General features: G+C 44.5%; 1 protein-coding gene across 5 annotated transcripts in view; it reads right to left on the bottom strand.

Annotated features, from left to right (window-relative positions):
• adamts3 (ADAM metallopeptidase with thrombospondin type 1 motif, 3) overlaps positions 1–19,378 on the bottom strand; it is an 82,122-nt gene that overhangs the window by 29,044 nt on the left and 33,700 nt on the right. For all 5 annotated transcript variants that reach the window (XM_048243833.1, XM_048243835.1, XM_048243834.1 and 2 more), the window contains exons 5-10: positions 18,805–18,992; positions 12,040–12,123; positions 11,457–11,613; positions 8,757–8,862; positions 4,875–5,018; positions 540–672 (exon numbers count right to left, since the gene is read on the bottom strand). In XM_048243833.1, coding sequence (XP_048099790.1) covers positions 540–672; positions 4,875–5,018; positions 8,757–8,862; positions 11,457–11,613; positions 12,040–12,123; positions 18,805–18,992 — 812 coding nt within the window. The remainder of the gene's footprint in view (positions 1–539; positions 673–4,874; positions 5,019–8,756; positions 8,863–11,456; positions 11,614–12,039; positions 12,124–18,804; positions 18,993–19,378) is intronic.

The raw sequence follows: 19,378 nt of genomic DNA, 5'->3' as shown, positions 1-19,378 counted from the left end.
TCAGGTGCGAGAGGTCCTGATGAAGAATTAAAAAGTCGTGACTGCAGCCTAACTACCTAATACCAGCTGCTCAGTGGTACTGGCATACCCAGACACCAGACGTGTGTACTCCCACGAGAATATTTTTTAGTGCTCCAGGATTTTACAGACCTTCTGTAGAGGGAGTTCATTATGAACAGGTAGTGCTAAGGAGGATGATTACTATGTTATTAATGGAACTGCTGAGAGCTCTAACTAGCAATCAAAATGTTCTCTCCTTTGGCAAATCACTGTATTGTGGGACACAGCATGCATAGAACACAGATTGCCGAGTGTGTGAGACAGGGTGAGAATCGGTTTTCTTTCTTCCCTTTTCTTGCTCTTCTAATGCAGTTGATCTCTTTCTGGCTAAATACTCCTTGGAGGCTTCCAATAAGTGGGCCGCAACATTTCTTTACAGCCAATTTCTTGCTATTACTGTAAGCCTTGATTTATTCCCCCTGAGGACCGCCACAGCACGTCTGGACGATAGAAGGAAAACAGCACTCGGTTGCACTTACCGAAGTGCAGATTTTGTACCCCACACCGAAATCGAAGCGGCACTGCTCGTCCATGGAGTAATTAATGCCGGGCAGCTCGGGAAGAGGTGGCCAGTCGTGTTTGAAGGGGTCATCCAGGAGACAGTCGTAAGAGCTGGAGGGTTTAAAAATACACACACAGGAGCATGGCATGAACACTGTCAATCCAATAATCTTGTAGTCTTTGTAGGCTCCAAAAGCATGATTGTGCTTCAGATAAGTCTCACACATCTGATGATTTACATGTGAGGTTAATTAGGCTGTCACATCGTATGAATATAAGGTACAACAGCAGCATCGAGGACAACTGAAAGTCTGACGAGCAGTTTGGGGGTACAAGTGAGATTACAGTAGTACTGTACATGCAGGATGCTTAAGAGGAGCTTCAGATATCAGCGGATTGATTTCTGCTTGTGAAATTTGCATCACAACTATGCAGATCAGCCTTTCGACCTTGGTTGAAAGGAAGGGAAAAAAGATGTGTCCTAATCTGTCAGGGAGCATTAATTGAAGGTACAGACAGACTGAAAGAAGGATTGATTGAGGCTGTCATTAAAACCTTTCAGACTAATGTCAATGTGTGTGTCATCTAACTGAGTGAGTTGTCACACACATGTAATTGTTGTGTGTAAGTATTTTGCCTAAAAAGGGTGGTCATGCTGCTTGCTCAATATGTCAAATCACTGGATGTGCACATGCATTAGCCTATCAAAGAACACAGAACTGTTTCACTCTGCAGTGAGCAATGACCCATGTTTAGGGGGGAAATACACTGATTGATGCACAGGTTAGACACTCACTCAAACTAAGCTATTTAGACAACGAGATAAAACGTGTCTAAACGTGTAGTTATATTTATTGTAAAAAAAACAAATTGCTTCTAGATGTAGATTTAATCTATCCCTGTCCCTTATTCTACTGTCTTCTGCCCCATTCCATTTTGCTTCGAAAGTGGAAACTCAGAATTGCGTTACACCCCAGTTGACCGCAGTGGACAGTTGTAACAAGTCATAAGAACAAGTTATTACAATTGTCTGCTGTTATTGATCGCTACCAGATATAGCAATACCAATTCCTAACAATGTATTACACAGTATTCTACACAAACAAACATCATAGCAGCTTAGTGACAGATAGAGTTTGGACACTATTGTTTCTATGACTGATATAATGATACAAATAGGACATAACGGCTCATAAACAGTGCATTTCTATGACTCTCATTTACTGTTAATGGGCGCAGCCATCTTGGAAATTAAGTATAAGTATGAGTGTCTGAGTACTCCACAGTCTCTAGACAGGTCAAGTAATAATAAACAAACATTGGGCCTTACTGGATTGTGATCCCAATTTAGATCATTTGTTGTCGGTAAAACCACAATTCTGTTTTAAAAGAAGCAAAAACGTGAGGGATATGGTTGTAAGTTCTATGTACAGAGAACCTATGCAGACAAATTGGCTTACCCAAACTGTTTATGGAAATTACAGATGTGGAAAGTGTGCCCATTGTTCAAATACTAGTGATACTAAAATATTCTACCACCTACATTCAGGCAAATAAATACCATATAAAAGAATGTATTAATTGCTTGTCCACACATGTAGTGTATGTGTTAAAATGTCCATGTGGTTTAATGTATGTGGGTCAAACAAAACAGAATCTCAAATTAAGAATTACTGAACATAAAGCCGCAATTAGAAATGGAAATATGGACTATGCAATTGCTCGACATTACAAAGAAAAAAATCATGGATCGCCTTCCACTCTGAAATTCATGGGTATTGAAAGAGTTAAGCCTCATCCGAGGGGGGGCAATCTGATTAATCAACTCATAAGAAGGGAAGCATTTTGGATCCATGAATTAAATACTGTAGAGCCTGCTGGTTTGAATGAACTACTAGATCTAAGTATGTTTTTGTAAAGTTGTGGTCTTTTGAAAATTTGAATCTTAACACTGACAGAAAATATGAGTAATCAAGCTTTAATTAATAGGTGGAGTTTTATAGGAAGATCTATTGGTAACTTGTACTCTGCTATGAAGATGGGGAATTACTATTATCTTGTATGTTGTAATTGTACTTGCAAGCACCGAAGCACTTTAAAATATACTACATTTTTAATTGAAAGTTAACCAGTATATGAATTCTGATATTTGTGTATGGAACACATTTTGGGCACATTTTTAATAGAAAGGTTAACTGTAATGAATTGTCTAAATGTTGCTTAAAAGTGTAACTGTTTATTGAATATGTATTTGCTGTGAACATTGGTGTTTTTATGGATTCGTGTGATTGTGGATATGTACACAAATATGGACATTTAAATACTGTAAACAATGTAATGGACTCTAATATCAGGATGACTAAATGTGATACTGAAATTGTGAAATGTTGATTGTGAAATATTTGACTAGTAATAGAAAAAGATCTCTGGATTGCCTCTAGTAGGGGAGATGACTAGTTGAGCTGTGTGATAAGATTTACTAATTGACTAATTGATGACCTGAGTCAATGGATTAGGTGACTAATTGATTATCAGTGGCCTATCACCTGTTGGGATGTGACCTTCTTTTATCTCACTTGCTTAGTTTTGAATTAAGCCCGATGAAGCAACTGGCGAAACACGTTGCTCAATAAAAATCACTAAGAAATATAACAGTGTGCGGTGGCCACCTCTTTTTATATATGAACTTTAAAACCTGCAATCCACCAGCACCTTTTTAAGTTGGCTGTGCAAAGGGATCTCTTCTATTTTTCATGTATATATATTCTTTTGATCCCGTGAGGATATCTCTGCATTTATCCCAATCCATGAATTAGTGAAACACACTCAGCACACAGTGAGGTGAAGTACACACTAATCCCAGCGCAGTGAGCTGCCTGCAACAACAGGCGCTCGGGGAGCAGTGCCTTGCTCAAGGGCACTTCAGCCGTGCCTACTGGTCGGGGTTCGAACCGGCAACCCTCCGGTTACAAGTCCAAAGTGCTAACCAGTAGGCCACGGCTGCCCTAAATTTGGGGTAAGCATTTTGGTTTGGTATTTTTAGTTGGGTAGGCATTCCAAGATTTAAATAAAAAAAAGTACAACTGGAACACAGCATCTATTTACACTTCCTAAGTTTGTCTTAGGAATCAATGTAAATGTCTGAAAAAACATTATTTTGACATTTAAAACATTACATTAATAGTATACCTCTAAACAACCACATCCACAAGGCAAATCAGGTTGTGTATGATTGGGTCTGGATTATCTCCAGTACAATTTAATCTGGATTTAATCTGCATGCTTTGAAATATAAACTGAATAGCAACTTTCATGTGGTAATTCTCCTAGAAGAAATGTATATACTCTTTGTCACACCTCACACCACTGAATTATTCATTTCTCTTTTATCAAGTGAAGCCTTCCCAAAACTACTTTGTGCAGCTGGAGATCTTCAGAAGTAATTACCCCAAATGATGACATGAAAATTAAGAGATATGTGGGTGAAACCTGCTGAGAGATTTCCCTCCTTAATATTGTAAAGGGAATTTCTCAAGATGACGAGTTGAGGTAAAATGAGGCCGAATCAGATGTTGCTATACTATGCAAAAAAAAGCAAAAACCTTCTGGTATTAATTATCAAGTCGAGGAAATGCTTTTGTCTTCCCATGCAGCTGATTGTTGTGGCATTTGAGCTGGTGCTTGTAACACCCATGAAACGGCGGAATGTGAGCTGGCACAGCAATCTGATGACAGCCCAGAACAATGGAGCTGAGTGTGTCCAGCCGTGTTGAATGGACCTGCCAATGGACAAGCTGCCCACCCGCCTGCTCTGCCGGCAGTGTGTGTTTGCTTATTTATGATGCTTATTGATGAACCCAATCTATCTGCCAGCGGAGGCCATTTAAGGCTGAAGAACATAGATGCTGCTGGAAAAACGTGCGGGAATTTTATTTTCACTGCAGGTTGGTAGGTTAGGCACACATACTCCTCGTCTTTGTACTGACAGGTGCACTGTGTGGCACGTGAATTTTGAGATTAAAAAAGATAAAAACTTTTTATTTATTCAAAATAAACAATGCCAACCCTTTCAATACTGTAAGTAAGATATACTTGACCACATGAGAGGTGTGTGTGTGTGTGTGTGTGTGTGTGTGTGTGTGTGTGTGTGTGTGTGTGTGTGTGTGTGTATGTGTATAGGTATGGGTATGGATATGGCTATAGATATGTGTTTGTGTGTGTATAAAAAGAGAGAGAGAGAGAGAGAGAGAGAGAGAGAGAGAGAGAGAGAGAGAGAGAGAGAAAGGGAGAAAGAACGGGAGACAGCCACTCACTGAATGTATCTCTTCAGTTCCTGGCCACTGCACATGGACCAGTGGTAGCGGTGGAAGGCGGCTTGCACCAGAGGGGCCATGACACTGCCCATGGCCGTCTCATCCCCACAGCGGTTGCCCTGTCCGTCATGCTCCATGCCCAGCCTGTGGAGGTGACATTCACATGCTGTGACAAACATATTGATAGACTCAGCTGCCGCCAGAGGATGCAGAGGTGAGGGGGTGTGATCGGGACTGAGTCGGTCTTTCTCTCTGTCTCTCTTGCTCTGCCTTGTATACTTAACATCAAATGGACCAGAGACACCAAACACCAAATAAAATAAGTGTATAGTATCAGACCCATATAAATGCATGTATGCAACACTGCATATGTTCTTGTGTGTTTATACCCCATTGAGCAAATGATTCAATAGTATTATAGTCCATCTTTTTTATTTCCTAACATTGAAAAAACAACCCAAAAAAACAAACAGTTTGCTATAGAGGATTTTTCCGGATATAAGGCAGCTGGTGAATATTTAACTTAAATGTGACATCTCTTTAAAAAAAAAACGTAACTGTCCCATTGAGCTTGTCTCGTTACCCAGGCGACTGTAGGACTGATGTGATGGACGGGGCGACATGTCACACTAATGGAGCTCTTACCGTTCCAGACAATTCTCATCGGTCACTCCATGAGAGCACAAGAGAGGGGGACAGAGAATGAGAGATAGAGAGAGAGGGAGAGAGAGAGAATAAGAGAGCATACAGAGAGCTAGTGAGGAGTGGCACACAGGCCAGTGCAAACAACAGCTGTGCAGCGGAAACACAGGGGACTGGACACTTTGCTGAGGCAGTGTGTGGGTGGAGCTAGATTCTCCAGCTCCATGTAAATTGCCAGAAAACCACAAGACATACAGTAATGCGATGGGTCTGACCTCCTGAGAATAGACTAGCCACTAGAAAGCACAACTATGGGTTGTTCCACTGGAGTTGTGTTATTGAGGGAACTGACGGACTACCACATCAAATTTAACTTCAATAACACCTTTAAAGTCTCCCCACCACACCAGAGTGATAAATATGCATGTCATTCTAGAAGGGATGTATGCTAGTTTTCAGACACAACCTACCAATGTTTGTCGTGGAACATTTGGAGGTCGTCTCTCCAAACTGAAATACCTATCGACCTATATCGACCCTTATTGGTTTGTCATTGGTTTGTCCTTTCCCTTTAAAGTGCCTGAAGCTCTTTCATGAACTGGTGTGTTCCTGTACAGAGTGTCTACTGCGGTACATTACATTACAGTACATCAGAGGCAAGCTAGGTCACCCTGGGTGACGACAAGCACACAAATAAAATATAGCTGCAAGCAGCAATGAGGGGGCCAAGCAGAATAGGCCGGAGTAGCCACGGTGACAAGATAGAACTCAGCAGATACCCGGGATCAACAGGGCTTAAACAGGGCTGAGTATTGCCACCGCCTCCGCCAGCCAGCCCCCCCCACCTAATCACCCCAGCCCGTCCCACCCCGTCCTGCCCTGCCCTGCCCTTGCACGCACGCATTAGAATTAACTGGATGGAACATGTTGTCATCAGTTTCACATCAAAAAATAAAAGATTGATAAAACACATTAGCAACTACACATCAAAATGCAATATTGCTAATTGCAGCACCCCCTACAGGTCAAAGGTCACCAAATTTTTGAGCGTCCTCCTAATGGGGTCATGAATATATGTAGTAAGTTTGGTTATGATACATGGCAGGGTTGCTGAGATATGAGCTCACTTCCTGTTTGGCGGCTTCGCCACCAATTTCAATTGGCTGTTACGGGCGAATGCTTTTGTCAATTGTTCCAGAGAGCAATATATTGATAGGTTATGGTCTGAAGATGGTCTGTGCCAATGTTGGTGAAGATCAGATGAAATTTGCGACCTGTGAAAACTTTTTGATGTTTTTGATTAAATCTAACATGGTGTCCGAATCAGTTACGATGACATCACAAGTTGGCCTGGGTCGGCCTAAGGACCTCCAACAGTATTACCAGACACCACTAGTACATTTTAATTCCAAACACAACAGCAGCTACAGGCCAAAAGGCATGTTTCTTCATTACAGCGCCCCCTAGAGGTCAAAGGTCACCAGATTTATTGAGTGTCCCCCTGATTGGGTCCTGAGTCCATGCACCCAGTTTGGCTTTGATGCATGCAAGGGTTGCTGAGATATGAGCTCACTTCCTTTTTGGCGGCTTCGCCGCAAATTTTGATTGGCTGTTACAGCCGAATGCTTCTGTCAATTGTTCCAGAAAGAAATGCACTGATAAGGCATGGTCTGAAGATGGTCTCTGCCAATTTTGGTGAGGATCCGCTGAAATTTGTGACCTGCGAAAACTTGTACGTGTTTTTGATTAAATCCAATATGGCGGCCGAATCAATTACGATGACATCACAAGTTGGCTTGGGTCGGCCTAAGGACCTTCAGCAGTAGTACCAGACACCACTAGTGCGTTTTAATTCTAAGCACAACTGCTGCTACAGGCCAAAAGGTATGTTTCTTAATTATAGCGCCCCCTAGAGGTCAAAGGTCACCAGATTTCTTGAGCGTCCCCCTGACTTGGTCCTGAGTCCATGGACTAAGTTTGGTTATGATAGATGAATGGGTTGCTGAGATATGAGCTCACTTCCTGTTTGGAAGCTTTGCCGCAAATTTCAATTGGCTTTTACAGTTGAATGCTTCTGTCAATTGTTCCAAAAAGCAATGCACTGATAAGGCATGGTCTGAAGATGGTCTCTGCCAATTTTGGTGAGGATCCGCTGAAATTTGTGACCTGCGAAAACTTGTACGTGTTTTTGATTAAATCCAATATGGCGGCCGAATCAATTACGATGACATCACAAGTTGGCTTGGGTCGGCCTAAGGACCTTCATTGGGTCCTGAGGCCATGTATTAAGTTTGGTTATGATAGATGAATGGCTTGCTGAGATATGAGCTCACTTCCTGTTTGGCGGCTTTGCCGCAAACTTCGATTGGCTGTTACGCGTGAACGGTTTAGTTCCGAAGACAAAAAGCAATGCATTAATGAGGCATGGTCTGTAGATGATATCTGTTAAGTTTGGTGTCAATCGGACAAAATTTGTGACCTGTGAAGACTTTTTAGTGTTTTTGATGAAATCCAAAATGGCGGAAAATCCATCATGGCGGAAATTGACGTCATAGGGTGCGTTGAACTATTTTGAACTATCAAAATAGTTCATTTTTTTTGAACTATCACCCTATTTTGACAAATGGCCATGCGGGTCAAAAGTTACAGTACGTGCGTGAATGCACATCCAACTTTGGCCTGTTGGTGGCGCTAGAGCGCTCGAGGTGCCGGCATGAATCTTGGTGAAATTAATCATTGGACTGTCCCCAAACAGTGTGCCAAATTTCACAACTTTTTACGAGACGGTTCTATGGCCTGCCATAGACTTCAATGGCGGAAGCGTAATAATAAGAAAACATAGAAACACAATGGGTGCCTTCGCAGCTTCGCTGCTTGGCCCCCAATAATGCAATTCAATAAAGGGTTAGAAGAACAAAAAGGAGAGGTAAAAACACCATGTTCTCACAATCTGTCAACTCTCAAAAGGGAGCCTCAAAGGTCATCAATGGCATTTGAAGGCCAGCAACACCTTCCAGCTTTGACATTCAATAAGGGATTGCTTTCGAGGCTTTCAAATTAAGAGAATCAGGCTATATTTACTTAGTTGTCCCGAGTAAACACTTTTTTTTTCAGTGGACCAGACAGACAACCACCCAGCCAGCACCGCACTGGCGTCCACCTCTGGCCACTGATCCCCAGTGTGGACAGGAGAGGGGAAAAGAAACACAATGAGGAGAAGACCAAAGGCATGCCACTTACACATGACCGGTCTCATGGGCCACAACAAAGGCGGAGGAGAAGCCGTCCTCGTGGTTCAGGGTGCAGCTGCGGACAGGGTGACACATGCCGGTGACGGGGGCGTACCCTGTGAGAGGATAGATAGGAAAGAGATGGGAGAGGGAAAAGGGAACAGGAGGAGTAGTAGTGAAGAGAGAGAGAGAGAGAGAGAGAAAAGAGAGAGAGAGAGAGAGAGAGAGAGAGTCATTGAAGCTTCAAGCAATCTGTGTGATTCAGGCCATTTACACCTACTCCCACATGAGAACTTTTGGGACTGGAGCACTCTGAATACTGTTCTGCATCAACTGGATGAAGTTTTGTGTGGAGGACATGGTGCACGGAAAGTTTGAGACTCCATGCTGACTTGCCTTGTGCATCCTTTTCACACAATTCCAATTTTGCTCATTAGCACATTGGAGTAATTCACATTTCAGGTTTCGCTGAAAAATTGTTTCAGATAAGCATTCATTTGTGAAATATCGCTAATGCTCCGGTACCTTCTTTTCTCAAGTCAAACTAAAAATAATTCTCTGTCCACCCTTATTTTGAAAAAGGTCTACTTGAGGCTAAAAATAAATTCAAATTGATGCGAAGGCAGGGGAGGTGGACGGAGGAGACCCCTGCGGAGCTCTGAAAGAGCCACTCCGTTAGCCCTGTGGGGCTCCGACGTTCCTGACGAAGAGCCTGTGCCGCAGAGCGGAACCAAGCTGTGAGGGAAACACCAGGGACTGGATTACCTTCACCTCACTGCCTATCAGTCCTCCGGTAGGTTATTAATGCCGCCCCATAACGGACCAAATTGATGGGGTTGCATCCCTCGGCGCGCGGTTGATAGAACGTTTTCCCTCCAGCCCGCATCCTCATTCCACCCCACACAACCTTTGGTGCAGGAGAGTTTAATTAAAAGGGCCGCCTGTCAGTCAAACAGAGTACAGGCACACAGAAGCAAGCTCTCTACGACCAACATGCATACAGCAGGCTAAAGTGCACTAGAAACTCACTGACATCACTGAGGACACAACCAGACTCTTTTTTGTAGTGGTCTATGACTGTGACCATGGAGTGCATTATATTAAGGCTAACTATTTAAAACGTATAACAATGAGGTCCACAGCTGGCAGAGTAAAGACACAAGAACAATGTAGTCTACAGCTGGCAGAATACACACAAAATACATACTGTATTACAGGTTGTAGACAAATCAGAAGAGCACAATATCTACAGTATATTCCGTTGAATTCAATCAAACAAAATCTGCAAACATTAACAATGTCTTTGCTAATGTCCCTGATCACTTCATAGCTCACTGTGCTCCAGTTTTATCAACACAAAAATCCTAAATTATGTCCATGTTCCCTCTCTACTTTTTCCTTTATAGAGAAAACATATCTAATGCCTGAGAAATTGGTGCATCATGAGTCATATCACACTAAACACACCACAATCAGTTTGATAATGGTCACATTCTAGCACATAAGGGACAAAATGATACTCGAATAGAATACAAGCAGGAGTCGCAGGAGAAGATCATTTCTAAAGACAAGATTTTGTGCTTGATTGACCCATCAGTGGCTTATGACCTCAGCTATAATATCCCCTCAGTAATATCCAAAGGCTTTCTGTCCAGCCCAATATGATTTATTATGACCTTTCACTTTGGAGAAATTACCAATGGTACCAATGATTGCTCTGTCTAGGATAAGTATTGATTTTCGATTTTGTTGAATCAATATGAATCAAGAAAAAGATCTAAATGCACCAGTGAAAAGAAAACCCACATGACTCTGTGTCCACCAATCGCGCTTTTTGCACCAATGGCGGCTATTTTCTAAATCCTATGAAGTTTAGCATTCACAGCACTCAGCGCCCTCGGCGGAAACAAGCCCTCGGCGCTGACCGTTTTTTCCTGCTGCGCTCAGACTGCTAAAAGTTGAAATCTGTACAATTTTTAGAACAGTGCTGGGCTCATCAATGTCACTTCTCTCTCGACGATCAATCAAAACTTTGTAACCTAGCAACAATAAACACTTGACTGAAGCGCTCTGAAAATTAGGTTGAGGGCGCTGTCAGAGCTAAAAACGCGATTGGTGGACACAGCCCCTAAAAGGGAAATTGAATGAATTCATACAGTATTTCTAGAAGTTTCTTCCTCAAGAAAAATGCAGATGGTGACCTGGAAGGAATTGAGCTTTGTTCTGGCACTGATCTGGAGGAAGTGTTCCAGGTAGCTGGAATCTGGGTAATGTTGGTAAGGTCCAGCTTTGAGCTGGTTTTCATGTGCATGTGCCAGCCCTTTTTTCATTATGACCAGCTTCATCACAGCATCACACAGCCAATCTACCAGAAAGCTGCTGAATTCAATGCCTGCACTTGTCCCCCAGCTAGCCTGTCCAGCCTTGCACACTCTCTCCTCTCATCCATGTGATGAGACACTTAGGATCAAGCGGGATGAAATAGGGCCCTCCAACAGCTCAAGATGAAGCCTTCCTGCCAAGGATCAGCGAAATCAGAGAAGCCCTCTTTACCCCTTCATTACACCACCCACTGTGTTGATGAAAGAGCCCTGATGTGGACTAGTGGCAATTGTGAGCAACAGGGGACGAACGGGGTAGGGGTTGTGTGTTGTTTCAGCCAAATCTGTCGGGCCAAGTGGTTAGAGTCAATGATCACTCTCTCTCTCACCCTGCATGCCCGTGGGTCCGAAGCCCTGGCGAGTAAGGAAGATGGCGTGGTCGTGGTGCTCAGAATGTTCCGGGTTGTCCTTCTGCTGCAATTGGGCCCAGCGGCACACATTCTCCAGGCTGCGTGATGGGTTGCCTCTCTCGATGAGGTTAATGGACTGAGCCAAACAGAGGAAAAAGGAAAAAGGAGGGGGGGGGTGACAATATGTCCAGCCACAGTAGCTGTTTAACATGCACTTACCAAAAGCAGAAGCAAAGAAGCAACAGAATTGGTTCATTTTATGTGACCCATTTCCACCACATGAAAGGGAATACACAGCGCCCGCTTCTTTAGAGCATATATGGGCTATAATGTCACATCAGAATGTTTTCTGATCTCGGGGTTAGCAGTCTTGTATCTTCAAAAGGTATCATTATTGTGCACTGTTAAAATGTTTTGTATTTTACAAACCACTTTAAATCTATATTGCTGAGGTTTCTTATACATTTCATTTTCATAGCAGTCAAGTCCATCAGTAGACCGCTTATTACAGGTGACAGTAAACACCAAGTTCCTGCACATGGTTGACCCAGTAAAGCCTTACCTTTGAGTACCCCAGCATGATCATTCTCACCAGGACCACATTGATGTGAACGCCCAGCGACTCATCATGGTAGATTTCATTCACCTGCAGAGCACATAAGACAAGAAAGGGGGTACTTCAGACACGCTTGCAGCAACAAGCAGAGATAGTCGATATCATACTCCAAAAGGACAACAACAAGAGAAGAAAGAAACGGTAGATAAAAGAGGCCCAAACATGGGATGGACAGTGTAGCCAGTAGCACCACAGACACCCACTCCTTCCTCGACCGTCTTCCGTCTTCCGGCCCTTGGATTTGTCTCAAGACAACTTCACCAACTAACTTCTAACTTTTGAGGACACAAGGGCAGACGGCTGGGGTGCGCTTGCGTCCAGATACCTTCTGTTTCCATTGTATGGGATATGAAGCACCTCAAGTCCCTCTTATTAAATGTACCGTAATATCACACTATTACAGAGGGCAGTGGATTGCACAGGAGTTTGACAGTAATGGAACAGCAGCAGGGAATGCGCCATCAGTCCCTCGGTGCGTTTGCTTTTTCACCTACTACTCTCTCCAAGGCAATACAGTGCACCACAGTACTGCAGTTCACACAGCCGTATTACAGCAAGACTCTGGAGATGTGATTGTGTAGCCAGATGATTCATGTCTCCAGAAATACAATTTTAAACAGGGAAAAAGACTGAACAGATTTATAGATGTGTCTCTCTGGCAGCCATTTTAATAAGATAAGATTACGTAGACATTCTTCGCCCTCTCTTGCTTTCCTCCTCCTAAAAAAAAAACAATTACCAACCGCTGATCATTAAATGGCCAGTGTTGGACGCTACAGAAGGATCACAGCGGAAATGGAGGATCACATTGCCATGTGGAAATGGGAGTTTTAAGGGTCAGGAAACACGATTTAACACCCACGTTCTGTCTGCAGTTCTAGGGCCACCAGGGAGAGGCCGGGACAAAGGAGGTAGAGGGGCAATTTGTTGGACTCCTGGTGGGAGACCTCCTCGCCTTTTAGACCAGACACCTTCTGGAATGAACGGCTAAATGTTGTATCTGTTCCCACTGCTGAGCACAGTAGTGACACAATGTGAGGCAGGAGGCAGCTGAGGCAACGGGTCTACTGCAAGGGGCTGCTGGTGCGACAAGACCAGTGTGTGTGTGTGTGTGTGTGTGTGTGTGTGTGTGTGTGTGTGTGTGTGTGTGTGTGTGTGTGTGTGTGTGTGTGTGTGTGCATGCACGGCCAGCGGCAGGGGCACATGGCCGGAGGCAGGCTCATGAAAAGGCTCCAGTGTTTGTGAGAATCACAGTGGATGCCTTTAAAGACCCCAGCTGTTTTTCTTCCCCACCTAAGAGGCTACAGTGCGTGTGTGTGTGTGTGTGTGTGTGTGTGTGTGTGTGTGTGTGTGTGTGTGTGTGTGTGTGTGTGCATGTTTGTGTGTGTGTGTGTGTGTGTGTGTGTGTGTGTGTGTGTGTGTGTGTGCGTGTTTGTGTGTGTGTAGTCAGTGTGTATGTTTGTACTGTATGGAGCTGGGTGGGTTGGAGGCAGGGAGTGTGTTGTTTGTGTGTGTGTGTGTGTGTGTGTGTGTGTGTGAGAGAGAGAGAGAGAGAGAGAGTGTGTCTGACTACTGGGTGGAGGTAGGTATGTCTACTGAGTACAGTATACGCATATGTATGTGTGTGGGTTTGTAGGTAGGGTGGGGTAATGTTGTGTTTGCCTCCATACATGTATAGTTGAGTGCTCTAGTGTTTGTGAGGGACTGTGTGGGGGTTGTTGAAGTGTGTGTGTGTGTATGTGTGTGTGTGTGTGTGTGTGTGTGTGTGTGTGTGTGTGTGTGTGTGTGTGTGTGTGTATGTGTGTGTGTTTTGCTGGTGAAAGTACAGTCAAAACTGTTCTCAGTTGTGCCATAACCCAACCAGATGTTAATCTCTGGAGCTTTAGACTAGAGAAGGATTACAACAGAGGGAGATTCTCCTATTACAAAGCAATTTAACAGACGCTAACTGATGAGGGGGGCACAAAATTCATCTGTGGGGCCAAAATTGTGTTTGTCTGGAGTACTAAGTGTGCTAGGACCACCACTACAGCTGCCTACAATTAAGAGACCAATGCTTTTTACACCCATCAGCTGTCTAACCGCTTGTGTAACACCACTGTCCTGTATTGCCCTGGTTTAAAATGTGCGAAACCACAGTCTTCATATGTGAGTCATAGCACAACACATCTATCTGTCAGTGGGCTAAAAGCAGTCAGTAACTAATGACACACGCTTGGAGCCTGGGGGAGACGTGGGTGAGTGAGTGGGTGAGTGGATGGGTGGGGGGTGCATGTGGAGCCATCAGATGGTGCAGATGGCACCGGGCTGGGATTCAGTGCTTGGGGGGATGGGGAGGAGTGACCAAGTCCACTGGAATTAAAGACCACATCTGGATGTTATTTGTGTGCAGATATCCACCCTATTGTGGGGGACTAATTTAACAATCTGCAGTGGTATTATTTCTGGGCGCATGTAGGCATCGGGTAAAACGCAGCATGTGTTTTCTCTTTATTACCTATTCCACGCTAATGCTTGTACATGGATTCCCTATGATGTCAAGGTAATCTTTCTGTCTCTATCTCTTTCCCCCTCTCTACCTGCCACCCTCATTCTCTTTTTCCCTTTTCCCTCCCTCCCTCCCTCCCTCTGTCTATTTCCCTCTCCCTCCTTCTCTCTCTCTCAATCTCTCTGGCTTCTGTTTCTAATTGAGGCAAACTGCTGACCTTTTCACCCACGGGGGCTTCTGGTCAGACACAGATGAGTAGACAGTGACCTCCCATATACACAATCTGCCCAAGGGAATCCTCAATAAGGCTCTGGGAAGGACACACAAGAGGCTTTGACAGGTCTGAGGTCAGTGGCTGAGATGGAATCCATCAACACACTTATCAAGGAGAGGAATACGGTAGAGGTCTGCACTCCCACGGGAGTCCCGCGGGACCTGCGGTTCGCGTCGTTAAAGAGAGCGACACAGGACACGTTTTGAAAGCTCCATGCGGGAGCGGACGGGTGAAGCGTTTGCGGGTGCGGCAGAAACAGATGATTCACTGCACTCCCACTGACGGGTATTGTAAATTTAGGCCTACGTGGGTTCAATTCTTTCTTCAATTCTGCTGCTCCGTTGTTATCAAAAGCATGACAGAGGAAGAGGACACCACTAGGCTACTTCAGATGTTAGTGCCTTTCTAAAGAACGGATGCCAGCTAGCATGGCGCTCGCGTTACAGTAGCGCACATTCAGAATCAAGAAACTTAAAAAATCAGACATCTGGCGGTCTTTTTCAGTTATTGTGTGATCAAGTGCACCTTTTGTGAGACGGAAGGCAAAACATCCCCGCATTATCCTCTCTGGGAGCACCGCGGGGCCTCGCCGTTCTGGATGCGGGTGGAGAGTGGACAAAAAATGACACATTATTGCGGGAGCGGGACAGAATGCTGCGGGAGCGGGTGGGCGTGGGACTGACAAATCTGCCCCGTGCAGACCTCTAGAATACAGCCAGTAGAAAAGAAAAAAATAGCATTATACTGATAAATGTATAACAGCTTGCATTGCAAATGATCAGTGCAAACTGGATATGGCAGTTTGTGGTTGGCTATGCCCACAGGATATTGCATACCCTTAGGACTGAAAAATCTGCCCCGTGCAAACCTCTAGAATACAGCCATTATATAAAAGAAAAAAATAGCATTATACTGATAAATGTATAACAGCTTGCATTGCAAATGATTAGTACAAACTGGATATGGCAGTTTGTGGTTGGCTATGCCCACAGGATATTGCATACCCTTATTGTTTACCCTGTTTGTTTTATTTAGCAAAGACCTCATATTAAACTTTGGAAATATTGCTGAGGAGGTGGAAGTTTCTATGTGTCCAAATGTGTCTCTCGAGACGGTGACGGTGTGCAATGCAATTGCTTGCTAACGTTTAAGCGACATCAGCAGAAAAGCAGGGCGAATGTAATCTATCACACAACAGGACCATTTATCTCAAATCCCCCGAGCTAAATGCAACTCAGAGAGAATATAGACCAGGCCGTCTGTAAACACTTCGTCTTCACCACTGATAGAGAGCCACAGTGAGATTGCACAGAAAGTTGTCCTTCCTCAAACATTTCGACCTTCTCAGGTCTTCATCACGGCATCTCCTCTGCTCTCAACAGACACACAGGTGACCCTTGGGCAGGCGAAGTCCGGCAACAAGTAAATACAATTTGCCTAGTTGCATTAACGTCTATCAGACTTCAGACTTTGCACCCTGTCCGTCATGAGAGCACTTATGGTGAGTACTTTTTAATTAGTATGTCCTGCATCTGTGATGTGCCCACTGACTTTCAGGGAGTGAAAGAACAAACGGGCCAGACAGAATCCTAAATAGGCTCCCAGTGCAAGCTGCTGTGACCTCAAACAGAGCTGGTCAGTGATATCAGCAGGGAGGTTCTCTGGAAAGAGCAGCTTCTCGGCAGGAAGCCGAGAAACCGTGCACCCGTGCGATTAATTAAATTGTTCACCGCCATATGACCACAACCTCGTCTGTACTCTCACTATCTCTCTCTCTCTCTCTCTCTCTCTCTCTCTCTCTCTCTCTCTCTCTCGCTCTCCCCCTCTTCTCGCTTGCTCTTAACACTGGGCCTTAAAGAAGACAACTGCTTCTGCATAGATTCTGGCTATGGAATTACGCGTCTCAGTGGACTTACCATGCATTAAAAAAATAAGAAAACAATCGTAGCGGAAAAAAGATAAAAAAAAAAAGATTTGGTTCCCGTTCTGGAAAAAACCCCCAAACAAAACAAAAAAAACTATAAAGCCGGATGGCTGAAACGTTTGCTCTTGCTCTTTATAAAAAAGTTGATCCTTCTGCAAAGACTTTGTCTAGTCACCTTTTTCAGAGTGCGAACCACTCATAGTCTCTTCATCACAGTATTGGTTCTAACGCACCTGGACTAAAAAACTGTCACCTAGGCTGTATTAGCCGCTACCTTTTCTGCTTGTTGTGACACTGACCGGACATTGAGAGGATCATGACAAGCAACTTAGTGAATTAGCCAAAAGGTGTATGGGATTATAATCGTGCTCAGTCCCTTTAAGGCTGGTCAGTGATGCAGAAGCTGTGATGAAATTAGGCTAATGTTGTTACTAAAACACACACAATGGAAATCCATACGGTGCTCCCAGTGTGTTGTTGCTCAATGCTGACATTTACCTTTGCATACAGTGTCCATTCAGCTGTAGATCCAGCAAAGCATTAATAAAGCCATTAACTGCCCCAGAGGATGGCTACCAAACCTAATTCTCCACTGCTTACAGCTTCACGTGGTGCTGCCCTCTGAGGTATAGCGAGTGGGAGGCACGCCTAGTCTCCCAAGTGACAAAGCAGGCCGCTAAGGCTTTGGACCCAGCAGGCAGGCACTGCCAGCTGCCAGTTTGTCATCAAGCCAGGGCTGTGGGCGGCAGCAGCAGCAGTCGGTAAGTCAGTGCACGCCACCGCGGTCGGACACAGCCCCAGCTCTGAAGAGCAGCAGGGACATCTGCTGGAGGGCGTCTCAGCTCCCCAAACGACAAACCTGACGACAGGCCGGGATATGAGGAACGAGTCGGAGCCAGAGGCCAGTGGAGCGAAGTGTGATTTCTCTCCCAACGCTCCTCACAACTTCATTTAACCACCCGGCGCTACACAAAATAATAAACACCATTTTTCAATGAAGTAAGATAAATATAATTGCTATTGATATTATTTCAATATAATTGCTACTCAAAACGTCTTAAAAGTCTTCCAAGTGTACCCGAGGGAGATGATAATGAAAGGTGTATTTTCCATGAGCTTGACGACTTTCTTTTCTTGTTAGTTGACTTATTTATTCATTCCACCTCAACTGTGCCTCTTCATTTTAACAAGGTTTTATTTAAGCCGCCAGCACACTGAATGTATTCCGAATAAATCGTTTTAGACGAGGCACCCACAGCGGGGGGTCACACTTTGTAGTGAACGGCACATTCTCAGAAATGGCGTACACACCTTCACAAGCTGTCAAACCACTCATTGCAGAGGCGGAATACGTCAACTTGATGAAATAAATGAAGCCTTTCTTGCTTTAAGGGATAAATACAGATCCTTAATGAGACGAGCGTGCATCGGTGTTCTTTAGGGCACGGTGATCTGGGGCATTTCTCACTGCATCTCGGCAGCTACTTAGGAACTTCTTTCAGAGAGTATCTGAAGCCAACCTCATTACCACAGTCACAGTGAAGGCAAGGAAGGGCTAACAGAGAACCGCTCCCACCCTCCATGCCTCGCTCAGGCATTTGGGAGCGTGGGGAATATTTACCTAATTCATTTCTAATTGAGGGCAAAACAACCCGGACCGGTGCATAAACTCAAAGGCACTTTTTCATGGCACAGGAGTTACAGTGAATTACAGAGACTGCCAAGCATGCTGCGCTTTGGAAGTCTCGTTTTGTGAGGATATGGGTGTGATTGGGTGTGTGTGTGTGTGTGTGCATGCACGTCTGAATATGTGTGTGTCTCTACATGTGTGTTCCTGTGTACTTGCCCATGTGTGCACATCTGCACACACATTGGTGTGCATGTGAATGTGTGTGTGTGTGTGTGTGTGTGTGTGTGTGTGTGTGTGTGTGTGTGTGTGTACGTGTGTGTGTGTGTGTGTGTGTGTGTGTGTGTGTGTGTGTGTGTGTGTGTGTGTGTGTGTGTGTACACACGTGTACCACTCACTATATTCATGAGAGTGAGCAAATAGTTCATCACATGTTCTTTGCCATGGAAACGCACGACCGAATCGTCCACTCCCAATAGCACCTCGATGTTGTAGTCATCGTCGCCAGCATGTCGCCGTCTCCGGACCGTTTGGTTGACCTGCTTAGCGACGCTGTCCAGCACCCGAGGCACATTCAACTCAGGCTCTAAAGCAGAGAGGAGACATAAACAGAGAAAGAGGGAGAGAGAGAGAGAGAGAGAGAGAGAGAGAGAGAGAGAGAGAGAGAGAGAGAGAGAGAGAGAGAGGGAGGGGAGTGGGAGTGGGGGAGACAGAAGACAGGAGAGGGTCACTTGGGCAGTCTTCTGGAATAAATCACACCATTTGTTTGTCCCTGGCATTCTGGGGCACGCCAATGCCATAAACACCTCTCTTTTTCTCTGTCTATCTCTCTCATTCTCATTCTGTCTTTCTCTCTCTGTCTGTATCTCTCTCATTCTCATTCTGTCTTTCTCTCTCTGTCTGTATCTCTCTCTTAATCTCTGTCCTTGTGAGACGGAATCCCACGCCACTCTTTTCTTTTCACAGACCACA

The sequence above is a fragment of the Alosa alosa genome, chromosome 5 (assembly GCF_017589495.1).
Source record: "Alosa alosa isolate M-15738 ecotype Scorff River chromosome 5, AALO_Geno_1.1, whole genome shotgun sequence".
NCBI lineage: Eukaryota > Metazoa > Chordata > Actinopteri > Clupeiformes > Clupeidae > Alosa > Alosa alosa.
The sequence above is the reverse complement of the archived record's forward strand: the minus strand, read 5'-3'. Positions and strand labels throughout refer to the sequence as shown.